This window comes from Oncorhynchus kisutch, linkage group LG10, assembly GCF_002021735.2.
Source record: "Oncorhynchus kisutch isolate 150728-3 linkage group LG10, Okis_V2, whole genome shotgun sequence".
NCBI classification, from domain to species: Eukaryota; Metazoa; Chordata; class Actinopteri; order Salmoniformes; family Salmonidae; genus Oncorhynchus; species Oncorhynchus kisutch.
Genome location: NC_034183.2, coordinates 49,056,985 through 49,080,087, shown reverse-complemented (window position 1 = coordinate 49,080,087; position 23,103 = coordinate 49,056,985). Strand labels below are relative to the sequence as shown.

The following is a 23,103-nucleotide window of genomic DNA, read 5'->3' as shown; positions in this document are numbered from 1 at the left end:
AACTATGACGGACAAAATGAGAGAAAAAAATCTAGAAAATCACATTGTAGGATTTTTAATGAATTTATTTGCAAATTATGGTGGAAAATAAGTATTTGGTCAATAACAAAAGTTTATCTCAATACTTTGTTAAATACCCTTAGTTGGCAATGATAGAGGTCAAACGTTGTTGTATAAATTTATATAGAAATAAACATACACAATGTAGTCATGTATGTCAAATATGTACAAATAATGTGTGTATCATAAGGACTTGTTTTTGTTTCACTTGGGGATAACAATTTGTGATGCCCTGCAAAGAAATATTTGAAACTTCATGAAATGTCACTTAAAGTGATCCAAAAACACATGTTTTGACCTGAAAAATGTAACGTGAAGTGTTCCAAAAACACATGGTTTCACATGAGAAGTGTTCCAAAAACACATGGTTTTTCCTTAAGGGACACACCCTTAAGGGACACACCCACATGTCTACACATGCATGAACGTACATTCAAGTATGACAGAACAACATTGCCACAAACACAGGAGCCAAGTCCATTAAGTTTGACTTGAAAATCGTCTTGGTGAGGTTGAAGATAGCATAACTTTCAGGGGTACACACTCTTAGTGTAATCTATTTTCCCTGTTTACATGTCTGCTTTCAGTTAATAATGCTCTGTGTTATTGAACCCAAACCTCTTCTAAGAAGCTGTAATGTGTTCAGAGAAAGACATATTTAGCTCTATAGAATCACAGTGACGCAAGGGAGAGATCTCAATGGAAGCAGACTACATAACTAAGCCCTCAGCCCTCATCTGGGCTGAATAGTTTGTAATAAGAAGCACAATGAGGATAAAATGCCTTAAGCAAACTTCTAAGTGACTATGAAGTATTAGTTAGAACAAAAACACACCCACACAACTTTAATAACTTGTAAAGCTCTCACTTGTCGTTGGCTTGACCCGTGGCTCTCTCAACTGGGCTGCTGTGAGATAGATGTGTTTGGTCAGTTTCTATTCTCCTCCTCATCCACATTAAACCCTCTGGATTTTGCTGGCAGGGGTCTGAGTAAAGCATTTGAATCGCAATCATGTAGAGGTATCACAAGCTAAAGCTAAAGGGCTTTCAAAAACAAAGTATTGTATCTTTGTAAATGTGGATTGCTCCGGCTTGGACAAGGCTTAATTACTTTTACTTACTTATAGCTAGAATCTGCAGTTGAAACAATAACGAAAGGGATACCGTGCATCTGTTTTGGTAAAATGCTGAGGGATGGGCCTGGGGAAATGTAGCCACTCTAAAATTCATAGACAGAGCTATGGAAGCAAGAACGGACTATTTACGTAATCAAAATTATAGTTTTAACTATGTTTTGAGGCGATACAGTGTTTTTTATTTTTTTAAGTTGTTTACAAACATTGGAGTACGCTTATATTTTGGGTTCTGACGGGGATCGACAGTTGAACTGAGCTCATGAGGCATTCATCATAGGTTATATTCTTCAAGAATCAAAAGGGTATGTCATTCATTTATAAGTACACAAATGGATGTAGCAACTACAGATTCGAGCTTTAAATGTGCATGTATGGGTTCGTCATATCAACAGATATGTTTTGCTTGTCATGTGGAAGGGATCAAAGAATCTCTGATCTTCTTCTTAGTCATGCGTTGATGATAGCAATGAATGTACTGTACATACAGTACAGATAAAGTGACATGTGACCACCAGTTACCATGGCAGCACAGAAAAACAAAAGGCTTAATGCCACACAGAATTCTCTCTTGACTGTATTTATACAGTATATATCTACCATCAAGAAGTCAGGTTCTCTTCAAATAGATTGAATGAGGACAAGTATATTAAAGGAGAAGTCAATTGAAGTTGTTGCGTTTTTATATTTTTGTTCAGTAAACATATAGAGCATGTATTATAGCCAGGGCCGTGTGTTTCGCGCAATCCCTTGGTATAGTAAGATTTTATACTGTAATTTGAGCCTCATCCAGTAATGAGAATTGCATCCAAAAAATGAAATATTTTGTCTGAGGATGGTGTTTGACCGTCTGACAAATTGCGTGCAAGCATTTCTGCATTGGAACAATGAGTCTACAAAACAAAACTCGGTGGCATTTTGCAGGTACCGGTGCTGAGGGTGCTGCAGTACCCCCTGAATTTTTTAAATAATAGTAATTCAAATATATTGTTTATATATATTTCCTTCTGACAAAAGTAGGGGGCCTTCAATTGTCCTGTATTAGCGGACCGATATACGTAGGTGTATGCAATATGTGTCACGACTCCCACCGAAGGTGGCTCCTCTTCCTGTTCAGGCGATGCTCGTTGGTCGACGTCACCGGTCTACTAGCTGCCACCGATCCCTTTTCCCTTTTCTGTTGGTTTTGTCTTATTGGTTACACCTGTTTCTTGTTTAGGTTTTAGTTGGGCTATTTAAGCTGGTGATGCCCGCATGCTTTTGTGCGGGCTTGTTTCCTCTGTTCGTGTAAATAAAAGGTTCATATCCAGGAATTCCCATGATTGCACAAAACACAGGGCCCTAATTATAGGATCTTTATGATACATCGCCGTCAGAAAGTATTTACACCCCTTGACATTTTTCACATTTCGTGGTGTAACAGCCTGAATTTCAAATTTATTCGAATTTGTGTCACTGGCCTACACATAATAATGTGAAGTGAAATTATGTTTTTAAATTTTTGTACAAATTCATTTGAAAGGAAAAGCTGAAATGTCCATAGTCAAAAAGTATTCAACCCCTTTGCAAGCCTAAATAAGTTCATGAGCTAATCTTTTTGTAACAAGTCACATAATAAGGTGCATGGACTCACTCTGTGTACAATAACAGTGTTTAACATGACTTTTGAATGACTACCTCATCTCGATACCCCACACATGTATGTAGTTCTGTCCTTGAGCTGTTCTTGTCTAATGATGTTCTGTATTATATCATTCTGTATTATGTTTCATGTGTGGACCCCAGGAAGAGTAGCTGCTGCTTTTCCAACAGCTAATGGGGATCCTAAAAAAATACCAAATACCAAAAATACATGCAATTATCTGTAAGGTCCCTCAGTCGAGAAGTGAATTTCAAACCCAGATTCAACCACAAAGACCAGGGACTTTTTCCAATGCCTTGCGAAGAAGGGCACCTATTGATAGATGGGTAAACATTAAAAAAGCAGACATTGAGCATGGTGAAGTTATTAATTACACTTTAGATGGTGTATCAAAACACCCAGTCACTACAAAGATAGACGTCCTTCCTAACTCAAGCATGGTGGTAGCTGCATCATGTTATGTGTATGCTTGTAATCAGCAAGGACTATCAAGTTGTTTTTAGGATAAAAATAAACAGAATAGAGCTACTGTAAAAGGAAACCCTTTTTCGGTCTGCTTTCCAACAGAAAAATGCATCTTTCAGCAGGAAAATAACCTAAAACACAAGGCCAAATATACACTGGAGTTGCTTACCCAGACAACAATAAATGTTTCTGAGTGGCCTAGTTACAGTTTTGACTTAAATCGGCATGAAAATCTATGGCAACAACCAACTTGGAGAATATATATATATTTTTTAAGTGTAAATATTGTACAATCCAGGTGTGCAAATCTGTTAGAGACTTACCCAGAAATACGTGCTTCTACACCTGCATTGCTTGCTGTTTGGGGTTTTAGGCTGGGTTTCTGTACAGCACTTTGAGATATCAGCTGATGTACGAAGGGCTATATAAATACATTTGATTTGATTTGATTTGAAATACTCATATCTGTAATTGCTGTCAAAGGTGATTCTAACATGTATTGCCTCAGGGAGTTGAATACTTATGTAATCAAGATATATTTGTTTTTTTTCCTTCATATTTTTCTTTTTACAAATGTTAGAATTTGTCTTACACTTTGAAATTACAGAGTATTCTGTGTAGATTGATGACAGAAACCTACATTTGAATCTCACCTTGTAACACAACAAAAGGTGGAAATTGTAAAGGGGTGTAAATACTTTCTGAAGGCACTGTATGCCACTACAAGAATCTGTGAAACGTCTCACTCGTGTCAAGTATATTCTATTGAATGACATTACACTCTGTGGTATCACTCATTCATTGTCACTCAGAATAACTTGCTGTATCTTTTCTGAAGTGAAAAATGTAATATTATGTCAAATGTTATTGCACAATGATTTCAGTGAGAAATCATGTCATATGGAAGAGAGGAATGGACAGATTTTTTTGGTTTGTTAAAAAAACACATTTTAATGCACAATTTATGTAGTAGCACTGTTCCATATATTTTGAACTCTCTCCACATTTCTCGTATTAGATTGCTATGTATTTTATTTTATTTTACAAACTCTGTACAACTCCTCAACGCTTTCCAACATTGAACAAGTAGATTCATAAACATAATAAATATAAATTTTCCTTCTTGGACATTGAAAGAGGAAAGAAAATTGAATTGCAACATTATCAAACATAACAAACAAAAGTGAAAAAATGACATCAACCTACGTTGATCAACCCACCTTTCATCATTACAAAATCTTAAGTAGACACAATTAGATGTATTTATGAATCTACGTTATAGGTAATGTTGGCCTGTGTCCTTCAACAAAAGCTGTACCCTTTAAATCATGTGATAAATATACAATTCTGTGACATTTAAATAAATACAAATGTTTTCGCTTCTTAGACCTTCACAAAAGACAAACGCAACGTACATACCCGAGAAAGAACACTTACTTACATCGTTGTTATAGCAACTATAACTGCATCGAGAGCAATCGGACAAGACCCCTCTGCACAATACAAACAATCAAAAAAGAGAAAGGGCAGCAGCATTTCTTATTGAAATGAAGAAATAGGGCAAGAAATAAGAACAGCCTATTGACTAGATAGCTGCGCTTGTGTCTTTGGAGGATGTTTGTGACCACAGACTATTTAGGGAATGGCAAAAAAAAACAAGAAAACATTTGATCACACCGATGTTGCTGACACTCAGTGGTATGACAGCTGACTACACTAATAGCATTTGTGCAAATAACTGGAATTCATTATGAAGCCGTCTGTGTACTTGTATACTGGATAATGAGAGCCATTTTCAATGTAATTACTATATTAGAGTAGTATGCTGACTACGACACACTTTGAGAGACACCTATAACAATAAGGAAAATATTCCTGTTTCCTGGAAAAGGAAGGAAAAGAGCCAAAAAGTCCATTTGCTACAAAATACTGAAATACTGCATTTGACTGAAAAGGTTTTCTGAGTTATGATAACTGGAATATGTGTTCAGAATAGAATTACATTGTGTTTGGAGTACAAGTCCCCAAAATCTGGAAACCGTGATTGTAACATTATAACAGAGAACCAACTGGCTTTTGAATTCCAGGGTAAATCATTTTGGTATGAGGTAACATAGTTTCATGACAGAGGCAGATACCTGGAATTGGAATGCATAACACTATCATACATTGGCAATTCCATTCCAGACTAACCTCCAATCTAATGCATGTAATAACCTTATGTACCCTGGCTGTTTAGGAGTACATGGTGTGTGTTAGATGACTGTAGCATCCCTGACTGGGTAACAAAGCAGAGCCCACAGGTGACAGGCAGACATAGATGAAGACGCGTCTGTGATTCTTGTGATCATTCGTTTCAGCGAATAGGATACATCTGTCTGACAATATGTTTTATAACTATCACTGAAAGCGATCTGTAAACAACATTGCTAATGAAATCACACATTTTATTCTGACTGCTTTATGCCAATGATCAAAAGGGTCTGGGAGGAAAAACAGGATTCAGATCAACCAATTTTTTGTTGTTGTCTATAGACATATCTGGCAACGGAGGGTTGGCTTTGTTTATGACTTTGCAAAATAATCACAGTGTCTTGTGACAGGGTGCGTCATTTTGGATTTCGATGAGTTGTCAGCATGATGTTTATGTGTCAAATAGTTTGTTTCTTTTGGTGTTTTTAATATCAGTTAGCACTTCAGGATGCATTTCAACTGAATACCCACTGTATTGACGTCAGTTCAATATCTAGTTTTCATTTTAATTTGGTTGACTTGTCAACTAACGTGAATTCAACGTGAAATCAACCAAAAATGTCACCCTATCATTTAGGTTAAAAGTTGGGTGAAAAAAATACACAAATCCCTTTTTTGCAAATCCAATCAGTTTTCCACGTTGATTAAACATCACATAGAATCACATTTTTGGCTTGACATGACGTTGAAAATACTGTATATAGTTGTGTTCCAAAAAAGCACAAAGGTCTGTATGAACAAATACATGAAAAACATCACTCTATGCCTTTCAAACCCTTAAGAAAAACATCAAAACAACAAACACAACCAACAAGATTGACAATCTGCGAATCAGCAATCCCTTTTTCTGTCCCTGTTTGTGCACTATGGCCCAGGGGCATGGCCGCAGGAAGATGTGTTTTGGGGGTGGGTGCTTTCACTGTTTTTGTTATACTTTTTTAAATGTAGATTTATTAGGGGGTGCTGCAGCAACCTCAGCACCCCTACTTCCCAAGGCTATGCCAGGGGAACATTTTAAGTCAAATCCCAGCTGGTCCCAGTTTCCATCCTTGCCTCTATCTATACCACAAAACCCCTTTCCATTTCATTCCCAGTTCTTCCACTTGCTCATTCATAGAGATGTTGCACAGCAGGGAACAGTGTCAGGATACAGGCTTTGGTACTCTTCTCCCTTTCCTGAATTGTCCCTGGCTCTTAGCTGTCAGCCAAACTAGCTGTGACTTCCCTGCAGGTACAGCTAATTAGCGGACCATGTTGGTCTGTGTGAGAGAGAGAAGTGTAGTGCGAGAGAGAGAGAGAGAGAGAGGGGGGGGGCAGATGTAAAGTCCATGTGGGGACAGTCCTCTCACAGTCCTCTCATAGCTCTACCTACTGGGCTGAGCTATCCTCACAACGCCAAGTAACACTTTGGTCTTAATTGGTTTCATCCTGTGCTGTGTGGGGTTGTGTGTGGAAGCCAACTGGTTCTCCGAGCCCTGAGATTGAAGCTTCAAGTTCACAAGCTTTTTGGGAGGGCTCCCACAATATATTTCAGAGAGAGAGAGAGGGGTGAATCCTACTGCAATATATTTGAGACTGGTCCTGTCTAGATAATGTCTATCTGAATATGCATCACGCTTTTCCCCTTTGTCAGAACAAACCACAAGAAGTCAGCATTCACTCAATCATCTTCCAGACCTTGTGTTCATCTTTTCCTAGTTACTTTCACTTATGAATGTGTAATTAAACAAATAAAGTTGTGCTATGTGCATGACAATATCTGATAAATGGTTTTATGTTCTGGAATGAGTTGGAATGAGGATCAGATTTTTTTATGGTCCTTCATAATGGATGGCTCAAGATGAAAGGAAAAAGTATTACCAGTACCCACTGGATTTAGTACAGATAAGATATGCAAGTTGTAGAGATGAATCAACCAAAGCATCCACGTTCCTCTCAGACCTTAACATATCTAGCCCAATTCTTTAAAAAATAATCATAATTGGCATTTCTCCCAATCTGGCTTTTAACAATGCTATGCTAAAGTGGACGGTGTCTTACTACGGTGCTGGTAATTTTGCTTTCATAAAGGAGTGCTTATCCAGTTGAAAATTAACACCTTTTACAACCTCACTCAACAGAACATTACTTTGACAAGTGGGTACCAATTTTCACAGTTCCTTCACATTAGCAACAGTGTTGGATAACGTCACGTCCCCTTTTTCCGCTTGCACAATGCCTTGGTTGTTGCTGTACGGATAATGGGAAAGGCATCCATCTTCAATGGAGGCCAAAGATTTCACATCGGAACAGGGTCTCCATGAAGATCCATCAGAAAAACAGCAGGAAGGAAGGGGAGAATGTTTTCTAGAGACAGTAATCTGGACAGACCTGAAATGAATGGTCCATGGCAGTCATTCCCTTTGCAGCGCCAGCAAGCATAGCCAACTCAAAGTTCAGAAATGTTTCTACAGAAAATATGATCTTGAACAGGTCAGTCCAACAGGGATAATGTATTTGACACTGATACAAGCATGTGCCCCAGTACCATTTTCTTCCCACTCTCAAAGTCTTGTTATGGACTCCAACTTCTGGATTTTGCAGAATAAAAAAACAATAAGAGAACACTAAATTTACTGACGAACAGGTGAAAAAAATGTATCTGACATCAAACGTCACCTCTCAACTGAATCTGCCAACGCCACAGGGATTGTACCAATACCCTGTGCTGCCTTTTTGCAAAAAGTCAGCTCCTGACATTACTTTGTTTGGCCATTGTCATCATGAGCCTCCGTAGCTTTCGGAGGGAACGCACTGAGCGAACGTACCTCAATATATCAGCAGGCGAGAGACTAAAGAGGTCACCGCTCCCCTGGGAGGGGGTCTGTGAGGTTGGTGTTTACAGACCAAGTGTACCCTGTGTGAACCATCACGGTGCGGTAGCTGTTTCGGTTGGTTTGGAGAGAAGAGGGGAAAGAGGTGCTCTGCTGTGGTGGACATGTTGGAGGGGTGGTTGGCGGTGAGAGGTTAGACGGGGGCTTTCAGCCAAAGCAGAGTTTTGTTGGTCCTCAAACAGCCGATGACTGCTTGATGCTGTGGAAGCTGACCCTCGTGGGCGACGTGGGGATGGACATGGCGCGCGCCACTCGAGCCCTGATTGAATGCTTGTCCTGCCAGCGGTGCCATCTCTTCCTAACCGCAGAACGCACCTGAGAGGATAGCACAGAGGGCAAGAGAGAGAAGGAGAAAAAGAGAGAAAATAAAAATGGATTTTGGTTGGTCTGATGGTGTAATTGTTGACTAAAGAAACATTTCAGGGCAGAAACTACATAATCGGCAATGTCAGTTTGATTGAATACCACTTATCGTTAACTGGCAGGTTAAGTGACTTTCCATTGAATTGTTTTCACCTAATTCAAATATTTATCCCATACTTCCAACTTGTGGTAACCAAGGAGAAGAGGAGGACACTGTTGGGACAATGCCATGGGGTTAAAACTTGTGCTACATCATGAGGACCACCCTGTATTCTCGAATAGCAAGTCAGTGACATGATGAGAACTACTTTCCTTATTTGCTTTCGGATCTTATTAACCTCATTAGAAGCCCAAACTTTGACTGGATGTATCAAAGAATACGTGTTACAGACCCCTTTTCTCACTAATAATTTAGTTTACAAAGGAGAAGCAGCACTATGTTCTTTGGCTCCCTGGTTTAAGTATACTGAAAAGATCCAAATCTAAGTTCGGGTTGTTCCCCTTCTAAACTTATATTCATGACACGGTGTGCTCCATAGAGCTTCTACATCTTGAATAACATTCTCTTTCTTCAGCAGGAAAGTGTTTATGATTATGTCAATTAACGCTCATAGGCATAATGTTTGTATCCATGATTCTACTAAAACGCAGGCATTACGTAAGACGCCTATCACATTCTCACAGGCTGGGAAGCTCTCCGCATGTAGATGCCAGTATATTTAATTCAAGCCAACGTGTTTGTTTTTTCACCCGCTTCTAACGAACTAGAGTAACAAGCAGCTCTATCTTTTCACTTTGTCTTATCATGTGATACCCTGCAGGGTCCTTTGGAACACTTCACACAGTTGGCTGTGGAATTGAAGGAATTGTGTCACAGAGGATGAGGACTGTGTACAGTAGGGGTGTGAACACAGTAAAGACACTTGTTTATGTCTGTGAATAGAGTCTTGAGTGTTTATTAGGGAGTACAGAATAATGATAACTGTATATTCATGATTATAGATAGAATAGCTGCCTGACAGTTTGAGTACAGTGTGGGAGTGCTGGAGTGATTTCATAGAAAAAGGGAAAAAGGAATCACTTTCCCGCTCTTTTCTCAGAGACTGGAAGGCTTTCACACATAAGAGGCTGTTAACAGGCAATTGTTAACAGACAGATGATTTCACCTATAATTCACTGTGTCACAAATCCAATGGGTCAGAAGTTTACATACACTAAGTTGACTGTCCCTTTGAACAGCTTGGAAAATTCCAGAAAATGATGTCATGGCTTTAGAAGCTTCTGATAGGCTAATTGACATAATTTTAGTCAATTGGAGGTGTACCTGTGGGTGTATTTCAAGGCCTACCTTCAAACTCAGTGTGTCTTTGCTTGACATCATGGGAAAATCAAAATAAATCAGCTAAGACCTCAGAAAAAAATGGTAGACCTCCACAAGTCTTGTTCATCCTGAAGGTTTCCAAACGCCTGAAGGTACCACGTTCATCTGTACAAACAATAGTATGCAAGTATAAACACCATGGGACCACGCAACCGCCATACCACTCAGGAAGGAGACGCGTTCTGTCTCCTAGAGATGAACGTACTTTGGTGAGAAAAGTGCAAATCAATCCCAGAACAACAGCAAAGGACCTTGTGAAGATGCTTGAGGAAACGGGTACAAAAGTATCTACATCCACAGTAAAACGAGTCCTATATCGACATAACCTGAAAGGCCACTCAACAAGGAAGAAGCCACCGCTCCCCCCAAAAAAAGCCAGACTAGGGTTTGCAACTGCACATGGGGACAAAGATCGTACTTTTTGGAGAAATGTCCTCTGGTCTGATGAAACAAAAATAGAACTGTTTGGTCATAATGACCATCATTACGTTTGGAGGAAAAAGGGGGAGGCTTGCAAGCCGAACAACACCATCCCAAATGTGAAGCATGGTGGTGGCAGCATCATGTTGTGGGGGTTCTTAGCTGCAGGAAGGACTGGTGCACTTCACAAAATGTAATGGCATCATAAAAAAGGAAAATGATGTGGATATATTGAAGCAACATCTCAAGACATCAGGAAGTTAAAGCTTGGTCGCAAATGGGTCTTCCAAATGGACAATGACCCCAAGCATACTTCCAAAGTTGTGGCAAAATGGCTTAAGGACAACAGAGTCGAGGCATTGGAGTGGCCATCACAAAGCCCTGACCTCAATCCCATAGAAAATTGGTGGGCAGAACTGAAAAAGCGTGTGCGAGCAAGGAGGCCTACAAACCTGACACCAGCTCTGTCAGGAGGAATGGGCCAAAATTCACCCAACTTATTGTGGGAAGCTTGTGGAAGGCTACCGAAAACGTTTGACCCAAGTTAAACAATTTAAAGGCAATGCTACCAAATACTAATTGAGTGTATGTAAACTTATGACCCACTGGGAATGTGATGAAAAATTAAAGCTGAAATAAATCATTCTCTCTACTATTATTCTGACATTTCATATTCTTAAAATAAAGTGGTGATCCTAAACGGAACTAAGACAGGGAATTTTTACTAGGATTAAATGTCAGGAATTGTGAAAAACTGAGTTTAAACATATTTGAATAAGGTGTATGTACACTTCCGACTTCAACTGTACGTGCCAAGTGGGCACATTTGCTGTTTATTGCACACTTTTTGTGCCAAAACTAGGATGGAAACACATAGAACTTTTGGTTTTGTTCTGTAAATAAAACGTTATATGACTAAGTGTTTTTACGTGCCCTATGTCAAGAAGCATTGCTTTTTATCTGCAACAAGTCATGTTGATGGAAACACAGCTCTGATGGGGAAATTTGCATCTTTATGTTGATTTTAGAATATCCGCCAGAAAATCTGTCACAAATTGGATGGAAACCTAGATTGGGAAGCATAATGGATCCATTTAAAAGAAATGCCAACCAAGGCAGAGATTGTGGCATTAGTGAATGCATGTGTAAGTGAATGTGTGTGACTGTGTATACTCCAATCCTAGTGCCTATAATCCTCCACTGAGTGTTTTTGTCTATTACTGTTGTCAGTTTAATGACAACAAAGAAGAAGGCGGCAATATGTGTGAAAAGGTGTAGAGTTGAATGAATATAAACGATAACTCAGAAGAAAAATAGCAGAACAACAGATACAAACTGAGATGAATAGCTACCTTCAGTTCACTGAGGTAACCAATTCCAGAATTTCATAAGAGATATGGCGTTATTTTGTAGGACAATATTACTGCAGTTTCCTGTGCTTTCAATTCTAATCATATGTTTTATATCATACAGTGAGCTCAAAAGTATTGGGACAGTGACACATTTGTTTTGTCTTGCCTCTGTACTCCAGCCCTTTGGAAAAGGTCCTAGGCTGGAAAAGTTTAAGAACCCGTGTTGGTTTAATAACAGTATGCGGCTTTGTACCGTTTTGCTCGACTCTATAATTATTCACAGGTTACTGTGGGTAAATGTCAGATATACGCAAATATGAGTTTCACATTTATTCCCATAAGGTTAGAGGTGATTACTGTAGTATAGGCTAGGCTGGGAGTTTGGCCTGCTCTTTTTCTTGTGCTTGGGTGGGCGTTAAAAATGAACTAGCCTATTGTCCTGACAGGTTGACAATCTTACACACAGCCTGCCATGAGTGTCAAACCATTAACATTTCAAAATAACCCCTTTTTAAGAGAAGGCAATTATGTAAAGCTATGAAGTCGCTGGAAATCACAGGATTTCAAATGTGACATTTCAATCTGGTTTTGGAACGCTTCACATGTGATGATGTTTCACATGTGGATTTTCATAAGTGATCACATAACCTTTCACATGTGGAATCATGTGTTATAGGAATATACAGTGCCTTGCGAAAGTATTCGGCCCCCTTGAACTTTGCGACCTTTTGCCACATTTCAGGCTTCAAAGATAAAGATATAAAACTGTATTTTTTTGTGAAGAATCAACAACAAGTGGGACACAATCATGAAGTGTAACGACATTTATTGGATATTTCAAACTTTTTCAACAAATCAAAAACTGAAAAATTGGGCATGCAAAATTATTCAGCCCCTTTACTTTCAGTGCAGCAAACTCTCTCCAGAAGTTCAGTGAGGATCTCTGAATGATCCAATGTTGACCTAAATGACTAATGATGATAAATACAATCCACCTGTGTGTAATCAAGTCTCGTATAAATGCACCTGCACTGTGACAGTCTCAGAGGTCCGTTAAAAGCGCAGAGAGCATCATGAAGAACAAGGAACACACCAGGCAGGTCCGAGATACTGTTGTGAAGAAGTTTAAAGCCGAATTTGGATACAAAAAGATTTCCCAAGCTTTAAACATCCCAAGGAGCACTGTGCAAGCGATAATATTGAAATGGAAGGAGTATCAGACCACTGCAAATCTACCAAGACCTGGCCGTCCCTCTAAACTTTCAGCTCATACAAGGAGAAGACTGATCAGAGATGCAGCCAAGAGGCCCATGATCACTCTGGATGAACTGCAGAGATCTACAGCTGAGGTGGGAGACTCTGTCCATAGGACAACAATCAGTCGTATATTGCACAAATCTGGCCTTTATGGAAGAGTGTCAAGAAGAAAGCCATTTCTTAAAGATATCCATAAAAAGTGTCGTTTAAAGTTTGCCACAAGCCACCTGGGAGACACACCAAACATGTGGAAGAAGGTGCTCTGGTCAGATGAAACCAAAATTGAACTTTTTGGCAACAATGCAAAACGTTATGTTTGGCGTAAAAGCAACACAGCTCATCACCCTGAACACACCATCCCCACTGTCAAACATGGTGGTGGCAGCATCATGGTTTGGGCCTGCTTTTCTTCAGCAGGGACAGGGAAGATGGTTAAAATTGATGGGAAGATGGATGCAGCCAAATACAGGACCATGCTGGAAGAAAACCTGATGGAGTCTGCAAAAGACCTGAGACTGGGACGGAGATTTGTCTTCCAACAAGACAATGATCCAAAACATAAAGCAAAATCTACAATGGAATGGTTCAAAAATAAACATATCCAGGTGTTAGAATGGCCAAGTCAAAGTCCAGACCTGAATTTAATCGAGAATCTGTGGAAAGAACTGAAAACTGCTGTTCACAAATGCTCTCCATCCAACCTCACTGAGCTCAAGCTGTTTTGCAAGGAGGAATGGGAAAACATTTCAGTCTCTCAATGTGCAAAACTGATAGAGACATACCCCAAGCGACTTACAGCTGTAATCGCAGCAAAAGGTGGCGCTACAAAGTATTAACTTAAGGGGGCTGAATAATTTTGCACGCCCAATTTTACAGGTTTTGATTTGTTAAAAAAGTTTGAAATATCCAATAAATGTCGTTCCACTTCATGATTGTGTCCCACTTGTTGTTGATTCTTCACAAAAAAATACAGTTTTATATCTTTATGTTTGAAGCCTGAAATGTGGCAAAAGGTCGCAAAGTTCAAGGGGGCCGAATACTTTCGCAAGGCACTGTATGTTTTTGGTTTCACACTGGTTGTGGGGAAGGAAGCCATATGTTTTCTGACCGGTAAAACGTTAAGTTTTTTAAAAACGTTCTGAGAATGGAAGTGAAAATTTTGCCTGTTCTGGGAATGTTTCTTTTTAGGTTGCAAGGAGGTTCTGAGAACATTTTACTCTGACCACCACTTAGTTTTCATGGGATTCAATACATGCCATGACATTCAATATGTCCATCAGATTGTGGGGTCTAGTGGCTTTGAAACACACTACAAAATGACTCAACAATGATCAGAACCCGTGATTCAACAAATACACCATAACTACTACCACAATCCAGGTATTGCTTAGTCTTTTCACACATGGGTTTTTACTCAGGATTACACGCTTAGATACCCGACAGATCCATTTTCTCCCTGCTAGTGAGGTTAGCACAAGGTGAGTGCGTTTTTGTTTTTGGCTAGGCTAGGTTTTCCCCTATCAGCAGGCTCTAAGTCTGTCATTCGAGTCAGGGTTGTGTGTAATTGCTTCAAGGGGTCTCCCAGCAGCATAGGAGTTATTAAAAGAAGATTTTGGAGAAGAGAGAAGGTTAATCCCTCATCATGATTTCAGTGCAGTTGGTTAATATCAGTTAGGTCATTAGCCACTGTGTGAGTGTGAAGGAGAGCTGTACTAGATAGGAATGCTAAAAGTCGGCCGCGACCGACTGGTACGGTTAAAGCGCCACTTCTTTCTACTCTCATTCCTACTGCTTGAGTAACAGCATTTCTTCTAGAACATCAGAGAAGGCTAGTCAATAACACGTGCTTGTGTGTCTGAGGTTAGCACTACTCTGGTTCTCCCTACTTTGTCGTTGATGAAAAAAAAGCAGGCAGAAAAACATTCGGTCCTCTCAGGCTTTGCTTCACAGATCGCTGATCGCTCATGATAACATTTGAACAACCGCTGAACTCCACCATTTGTCCTTTGGATGTGTTCCCATGATACCATCGAGAGCAACAAATTAGCAGCTGCCTCGACATTAGTGACCCAACAGGAGAGACAGAGGTTGATAGGCTAAGCAAACTGCCAGCACACGTCTATTGAGTGGCCACTTTTACCCCAAGTAACTGCATCTCAGTGGGAGATATCTGCCATTCTAAGTGGCGTCATGCTAACGTACATTGATCTTTACTCAGCGTTAGTGTGTAGGCTTCATTTCATCCTTCCCGACTATCCATATAATGCGGAGGTAAAATAAATGCATTTATAAACCAAAATCCATGAGACATGACACGGGCAGTCTCCAGTTGAGACAGATTGCTCCAGGGAGAATGGGATAGCTGAGAAGGAGGTAACTGCAATGTTTACGTCAAGCTGTGTAGCAAGGCTACATTCACAGCTCTCCCAAAGGATTTGTCAGGTTTTAGGGCAAACAATCTTTTGTAACTCATGCGAGATTTAGGTTTCTCACCGATTTAATATTTTATGATAAATCCATTTAGGCAAATTGGAAATGACAGCCTATTCCTAATATACTACTCTACCTTTGACCAGGGCACCATGCAGCCTCTGACATGGGGGGTGTATATATGAGTTGGGCCAGGGTGAAGCTCATTGTGATCCTATTGATGCTGATGTTCAGTGGAGGCAATCTATATGTTCAAGGTAACCCTGCTGCTAAGGCTTGCATTTTAGACGACACAATACATTTTTAGGGCATTTTTAGCTCTGCATGAAATGATGCCAAGTGGACATGTTTCCAATAGTCCTGGGAGGAATGAGAGGGAGGGGGGGATAAGGGGAGGAAGGGATTGGTTAAGAAAAAAGCATTTACGGGTACAGTGTGAGCGGTGGGAGATCATGGGACAAAACATTAATCTGCTTACCTCGCTGTTCAGGAAGCAGTAAAACACTGACACGAAAAAGCCCTGGAGGACAGAGACCGAGGGAAAGATGGCGAGAGGGGGTGAAGACAGAGATAAAGAGATGGAGAGGGGAAGGAGAGAAAGAGTGTTGAACATTGACGATAAAGATGAGCAGTGTGAGCAGCACTACATTGTACTGCGGCCTACAAATATTTCTTTGACACCTTCACACACATTATGTTTTATATGTCGTTATACGCTTCAGAATGTTGACAGCGTAAAACAAGTTCCCAAACCCTTTATAACACTTTTCATTGGGCCTGGGCATACCTGAAAAGACTCCAGAATGGAGTTGAAGTAGATGAAGACTATTTGGGCGACCTCATCCTCCCCTCCGGGGTTGACAAAAAATAGCATGTAGGTGATGCCCAGGAGAGGCAGCAGCACCAGAGTGGCCTTCACCGCTTTCCTGATGGACACACAGTAAAGAGTCACGTTATAAAATAAAGACTTGGCCGCCAACTAGAGTCAATAAGACACAGACACGGAGTCGTATTAGCAACACAAATAGATGGCTAGAATAGACCTGCCAGACAACTAGTGAGTCAATACTAATTTGATAATGGCTGCCAAGTTTTGGTTCTCCTGTTCAGTGATCGTATGGTTCATGAGAGCACTCACAATACTGCCGTGGGTAGTTTTGATTTATGGTGTCAACATACCTAGGGTAGTGATAATGTTTGTCAAGTTCCTTCAATACTTTGATTCCACACTGGGTGTGGGATTACATGTTCAAACCATGGCAGCAGTTCCCAGTTCACATGCATATTGCAATACCTCATAGTCCGCTATAACATGTAGATGAATAACTCCCAATTTAATTGTTCTGTTAACATATTTATGTTCTTAAACTTGCTATGACGCTGTGCGTTTGTTTTGTGCTTTCCTTGTGCTTTTGTGTGTGTGCGCGTGCCGTGCATGCCATGTGTATGCCGTGTGAACGCCTGTGTGCGTGTGTGTCATCCTCTGCCGCCCCATGGCGCTCTCGCACCTGTGAATGAGTGCGTGGCAGCTGTGCCCATCACCCGCATGCAGAAAGACCCCGATGTCAGCTGCTGAAAATGTTACCCAGCACTGTCAGAGCTAGCATGTCGCCGTACTGCCATCTCATCTATACTGATGCGAATTGGGCACAAAAGGAATGTACAATTTCCATTTCTAACATGGCCTAAAGTAATGTGACACTGACGAATTCTTTCAACTCATCCAACTCCCAGTTGAATAACAGTGGAAGTGCATTGCTGTGGTGCATACCAGCTATACGGCCCACCAAGGGGTTAATGTATGAGGACTAGGTCATGTTCTAGGTCATAATGGCTTCTCATTCATCGGCATATTATTCATCACAAGTGAAGTGCTGACCAGCAGAGTCCAATAGAGGAGCACTAGCAGAGGCTCAATGGCACGAGAGACACAAAATGGCACCCTATTCCCTACATAGTGCACTACTTTTGACCATGGCCGGCCCTAGTTAAAAGTACTGCACTATAAAGATAATAAGGCAGGCTGAAAGCTGGCTGAAGGGTAAGGAAGGCTGAGGCCAAATTGAATTTGCGCAATAAGATGTGTGATTGACAAATGACTCCATTAAATTACAATAATGAGCGAGGATGTTTGCTTGGCTATTTTCCAGTCAGATGACCCCATGCAGCGTCTGTGACTCTGGTTTCATTATCCAAGGAGTCAGTCAAACTGTCTGATCTTACTGTATCAATAAAAAGGTGTGAAAGTTATTATTGCTTATGAATAGTCAGCAGTCTGCCTTTTCTATTCCAGACATTCTGAAATTCACTAAAGCATCCCATGTATGTAACTTTAGTCTTTCACTTTTCAATGATTCTTAGCCAGTTGTGGAAATCTAAGGAGCTGGTATACAGTAGCTGTGAAGGGTGTGATGGTTTCTGATGATGTAGCCACACACACACACGTGCTCGTGCACACGCACACACACTCCCACCCCACCTGCCTCCACACAACAATCAATTACTGCAACTCAACCAGACAGGTATCGATTCTTAGGTTTCTTCCAGCGAGGCCATTGATATTTTTTTTCCGGTGTGTATTAATTAACAGCCCATTGATGTTTACTGGGGCTGCCCCAGCTGAACCTGGCTATACATCCCAATCCCTACTGCCTATAGAAAGTCTACACCCCCTTTCAATTATTTTCCACATTTTGTTGCTTTTACAAAGTGGGATTGAAACCGATTTAATTGTATTTTTTTTTGTAATTGATCAGAAAATACTGTTTAGAAGTTAATAAAAATGTAATAATTAAAATGTAGTCATTGCATAAGTATTCACCCCCTTTGTTTAGGAAAGCCTAAATGAGTTCATAAGTCAAATTTGGCTCAACAAATAGTATAATAAGTTATATGGACTAATAGGGGTTGACATGATTTTGTGACCACTCCTTCCTCTGTCCCCATACATACAGCATCTGTAAGGTCCCTCAGTCAAGTATTACATTTCAAGCACATATTCAACTACAAAGACCAGGGAGCTTTTCAAAAGCCTCTTATAGAAGGGCAATGATTGGTAGTTGGGTAACACTAACAAATCAGACATAGAATATATCTTTAAGCATGGTCAAGTTAATAACTATGCTGTGGATGATGTATTAAACCTCCTAGACACATCAAAGATGCAGTCGTGCTTCTGTACTGAGGTACAGGACAGGAAGGAAACTGCTTAAAGATGTCATCCAAGAGGCCATTGGTGACGTTAAAACAGCTACAGAGTTCAATGGCTGTGATGGGAGAAAACTACAACATTGTAGTGACTCCACCATAATTACCTAAATGACAGAGTGGAAATAATATAAAATATAAAAAACATGCATATGCAACAAGGCACAAAAGTCACACAAAAAAACCAAAACAAAATTAGCAAAACACGGCTAAGGAATACACTTTTGGCCAAAATGCAAGGCCTTACGTTTGCAGAAAATCCAACACAGCACATCACTGAATAACTGGCTCCTTATTTTTCAAGCATGGTGGTGGCTACATCATGGTATGGGTATGCTTGACATCGGCAAAGACTGGGATGGAGCTAAGCAAAATATCCTAGAGGAACACCTGCTTCAGTCTGCTTTACACCAGACACTGGGAGAGGAATTCACCTTTCAGCAGTACAATAACCTACAATTCAAAGCCACATCTACACTAGAGTTGCTTACCAGGAAGAGAGTGAATGTTCCTGAGTGGGAAAGTTACAGTTTTTACTTAAATCTGCTTAAAAATCTATGCCAAGACTTTAAAATGGCTGCCTAGCCATGATCCCCAACAACTTGACAGCGTTTTACGAATTTTGAAAATAATAATGGGCAACTATTGTACAGTACAGGTGTGCAAAGCTCTTATGAGACTTACCAAAGAAGACTCAAAGCTGTAATCGCTGCCAAAGGTATTTCTAGCATGTATTGACTCAGGGGGGGATACTTATCTAATCAAGGTATTTTAGTGTTTTATTGTTATAAAATAAAATAAAATAAATATTCCCCTTTAACATGTAGATGGTCTAGATAGTTGACAATAAAATAACAATTAAATGCATGTTAACCCCACTTTGTAACACAATAAAATGTGAAGCACTACCTGTGGGGGCCTGTTCAAAAGTAGTGCACTGTAAAGGGAGTTTGCGGCCCTGGTCCTGGCTCACCTGTACTGTATTGTCTCTGAGGTGGTGGAGGCTCTCAGCTTGGTCATGAGGATTCTCACAATGTTGAAGAGGAATATGAAGTTGATCTGAAAACAGAGAGAAAATAAGAATTAAGAATTGGTCAGAATTTAAATTGGTCAGTTATGAGAGAGAAACATTTAATAAAACAATATTTGTCTGCGCTGGAAATAACTGTAGTGGGCTTTAAGTGATGCAAGGAGACTGGTGCCAAATAAAGTCTATATTTATTTTAATTTTTTACTGAGTGGTATAGATTATAAATCTGTTAAATCTGCATGAGAAAGACAAACACTTGGGGAAAGCTGTCATCAAGGCAAAGGGTGGCTACTGTGAAGAATCTCCATTCTCAAATACATTTCAATTTGTTTAACACTTTTGTGGTTACTATATGATTCCGTATGTGTTATTTCATAGACTTGATGTCTTCACTATTATTCTACAATGTAGAAAATAGTCAAAGAAAAACCCTGGAATGAGTAGGTGTCTCAACTTTTGACCGTGCTACTTTTGCAATGAGCGCTGCATCTCAAACAGAATTCTCCAACAGAATTCTGAGCAAACTAATAAATATCAAATGAAAACCATCTGCCAAACAACGAGTAACGGTCTTAGGATGATTGACTGCGGTTTTAAGGGAAAATCAATCAAATACATTTTTTTACATTAAAATATAGCCTGCTAGTATGATATTTTAAATCGTGTCCCAACGCTGTGTGAGTATCTGATGAGTTATGTAGGGAAAAGGCATGAGATAATAGCTCACATATTTAAACTTGCTTAAGGGGAGATATGTGTTAAGATAGTTAAGCTGAGCTAAAACTGTTACAGTTTAGCATTCTGCAAATCATATACTATTCATATATATTCCTCATACGTCATATTCATTCCAAATGACCCAGTCAGTTCTGCGTATGTGGTAGTAGGTGTCACGTCATTCAAATAGCTTCACATGATGGTATTACTACATGTGCGTGAGTGTGTACGTTGGAAGGCTGCGGTATAAAGTTCACACACCATCGACCTTTCTACTGTTTGTTTTGAAGCAATTACTTGACCTCGAAACACAATTTTTCTTGAGTGAACAGTAATGTTGTTTTGGCTTTTTTTAACGACAAGGCTAGAACAGTATGTCTATACAAGGAGGAGAAATGTGAAAAGGATTGTGTAACACTGTCTTACCAGCAACACCAGGATCATTGGGCCCTGGTAGATGTAATCTGTGTACACTCCTGCCTTCTTCCCAAACCAGCACCTGCAATTTAGAACACAGAGAATTGTTCCAATCATACTGGACGATGTCAGAAGGTCAACCAATCACATTTTTTCAATGACAAAGCAGACTGCGGGACCTTTGCCAACAATTCTTTATTGCTGACAAAAACGAGGATGGGCCACGGCCAATCACGTTAATTGATATCAGAGGTTGGTGAGAGGGTATAGCCTATCAAAGCCAGTACTGTCAGAGAACAATAGAGGCCTTTGTAAAGCACAGCACTCCTCTCCAGCAACAGAAATCACCTAAAACAAAGAATTTGGCTGTAAAAACAAAGGGAGGAAAAAAGGAAAAGTAGACACACTCCAAGGGGATGAGAAGCTCCAGATTCACTCATTCTACAGACTCAATTCAGTGGAGTGAATTATTAATTTGTTCTGTCTTCACCTTGTTGTTAGAGAGAGAGAGAGAGAGAGAGAGAACTGTGTCTGGATAGAGGTTTGTTTTCGTCCCGCTGAGCATTATGAAAAACAAACTAACAGGATTCGGAGGGTGGGTATCACGGCAACCCGTGTGTAAGCGAGACACTCCGATGTGATGAAGTGGAAACTGTCAGATTCCTGTTGAGGCGATAATGAAATATACCCCCGGACAGAACACTAGTCTGTCGCAGGGCCTTACCCATAGAAGCGGGAAGTAGGGTAGGGGTGCTGCAATTTTTTTATTCAACGGGGGTGAGGGACACGTTTTTCACCCAGGCTGCAGACTGTTAGACTGGCTATATTGGTCCGCTAATACAGGACTATTAAAGGCCCAGTGCACTATTTTTCAGACTTATCAGGGGGTGCTGCAGCACCCTCAGCACCCCTACTTCCCACGGCTACAGCCGTTAAATCTGCAGAGATGCATCAGGTCCCATCTTTAAACTCTTTGGTATGATTCAGCTGATGATCAAACTCCCAACCTTCCAATCTAAGGGTGGACACTAACCACAATGCCACTGAGTTATGATGAAGTGCCTTGCTATAAAATAAGCATTTAAATCAGAGTTATATCTTTGACTGCAGGTACGTATCTTTTGAGCAAATGATTTATCTTACCTGATGTGTCATCGTGGGATCTTCACACACTAATGCTCTAATGACAGTATTTCTCATCATAAAACACATCTATAGTACATTTCTAAGGCCTCATCAATGGATCATTACTACAGTAATGGTATAACCGACACATTCATCTATTATTTATTGGGCACACTAGGTCACTCTCAGATTAGCGTTCACATTGGTAATGGGTATGGATTCACATTGGTCAATGGATCCCATATTCTGTAGCAGGATAGTGTTTTTCATCATGAATCTTGTTCTGGAGGCAGCTCTGCAGAGTGGTCACTAGCTGGCACAGCCACAAATTCCCAAAATTGGATTTTAAACCTAACCTTAACCTTAATCCTAACCTTAATCCTAACCTTAACCACACTGCTAGCCCGAATGCCTAACCCTAACCTAAAATTGTTTTCATAACTTTTTTTTTTAAAACAATACAGCCAATTTTGACTTTGCAGCTAGCCTATCTGAGGGGAAATTGCAATGTTCTGCCACCTAGACAAGACTCATGACAATAAATGTCAACCTGCTATTCTGTATGCAGAGCAATTACAGGTTACAGGTTCTCCCTTAAAATGAGGATGAATTGATTGTTTAATGCAGAAAGTTAAGGAGATGATTGGGTGACATCCATCTCTCATCCACTACAAGTATCACTCTGATGGATCTGAGGGGAGCTAGACACGGATAAAATTGTTGCCTGATTCCAAAGACAAATGTATTACACAGGGGCATAAATAGAGATGGAGAGAATGAGAAAGAAACCATATTTTACTTACTTTTCGTTGTCGTAGTAAAGCTTGCCAATGGCCCATGCAATGATGATTGGAAGAGGGATGCCTGTAAAACATCACACATGGTCTCTGTTACAGTTGACTTCCATTCTTTGTGATCAGTCGAATGAATAAATCAATGCACATCCGTCTTTCCTTCGATCAACTAAGTGTAGGCTAC

The 23,103-nt window shown here is 40.1% G+C and overlaps 1 protein-coding gene across 1 annotated transcript in view; it reads right to left on the bottom strand.

The window, feature by feature from the left end:
- Positions 1-4,222: 4,222 nt before the first annotated feature.
- Positions 4,223-23,103, bottom strand: part of LOC109897260 (corticotropin-releasing factor receptor 1) — a 174,468-nt gene continuing 155,587 nt past the window's right edge. Inside the window, exons 9-14 of the mRNA XM_020491796.2 lie at positions 22,929-22,989; positions 21,010-21,082; positions 19,810-19,895; positions 16,417-16,555; positions 16,108-16,149; positions 4,223-8,741 (exon numbers count right to left, since the gene is read on the bottom strand). Coding sequence (XP_020347385.1) covers positions 8,601-8,741; positions 16,108-16,149; positions 16,417-16,555; positions 19,810-19,895; positions 21,010-21,082; positions 22,929-22,989 — 542 coding nt within the window. The 3' untranslated portion in view covers positions 4,223-8,600. The remainder of the gene's footprint in view (positions 8,742-16,107; positions 16,150-16,416; positions 16,556-19,809; positions 19,896-21,009; positions 21,083-22,928; positions 22,990-23,103) is intronic.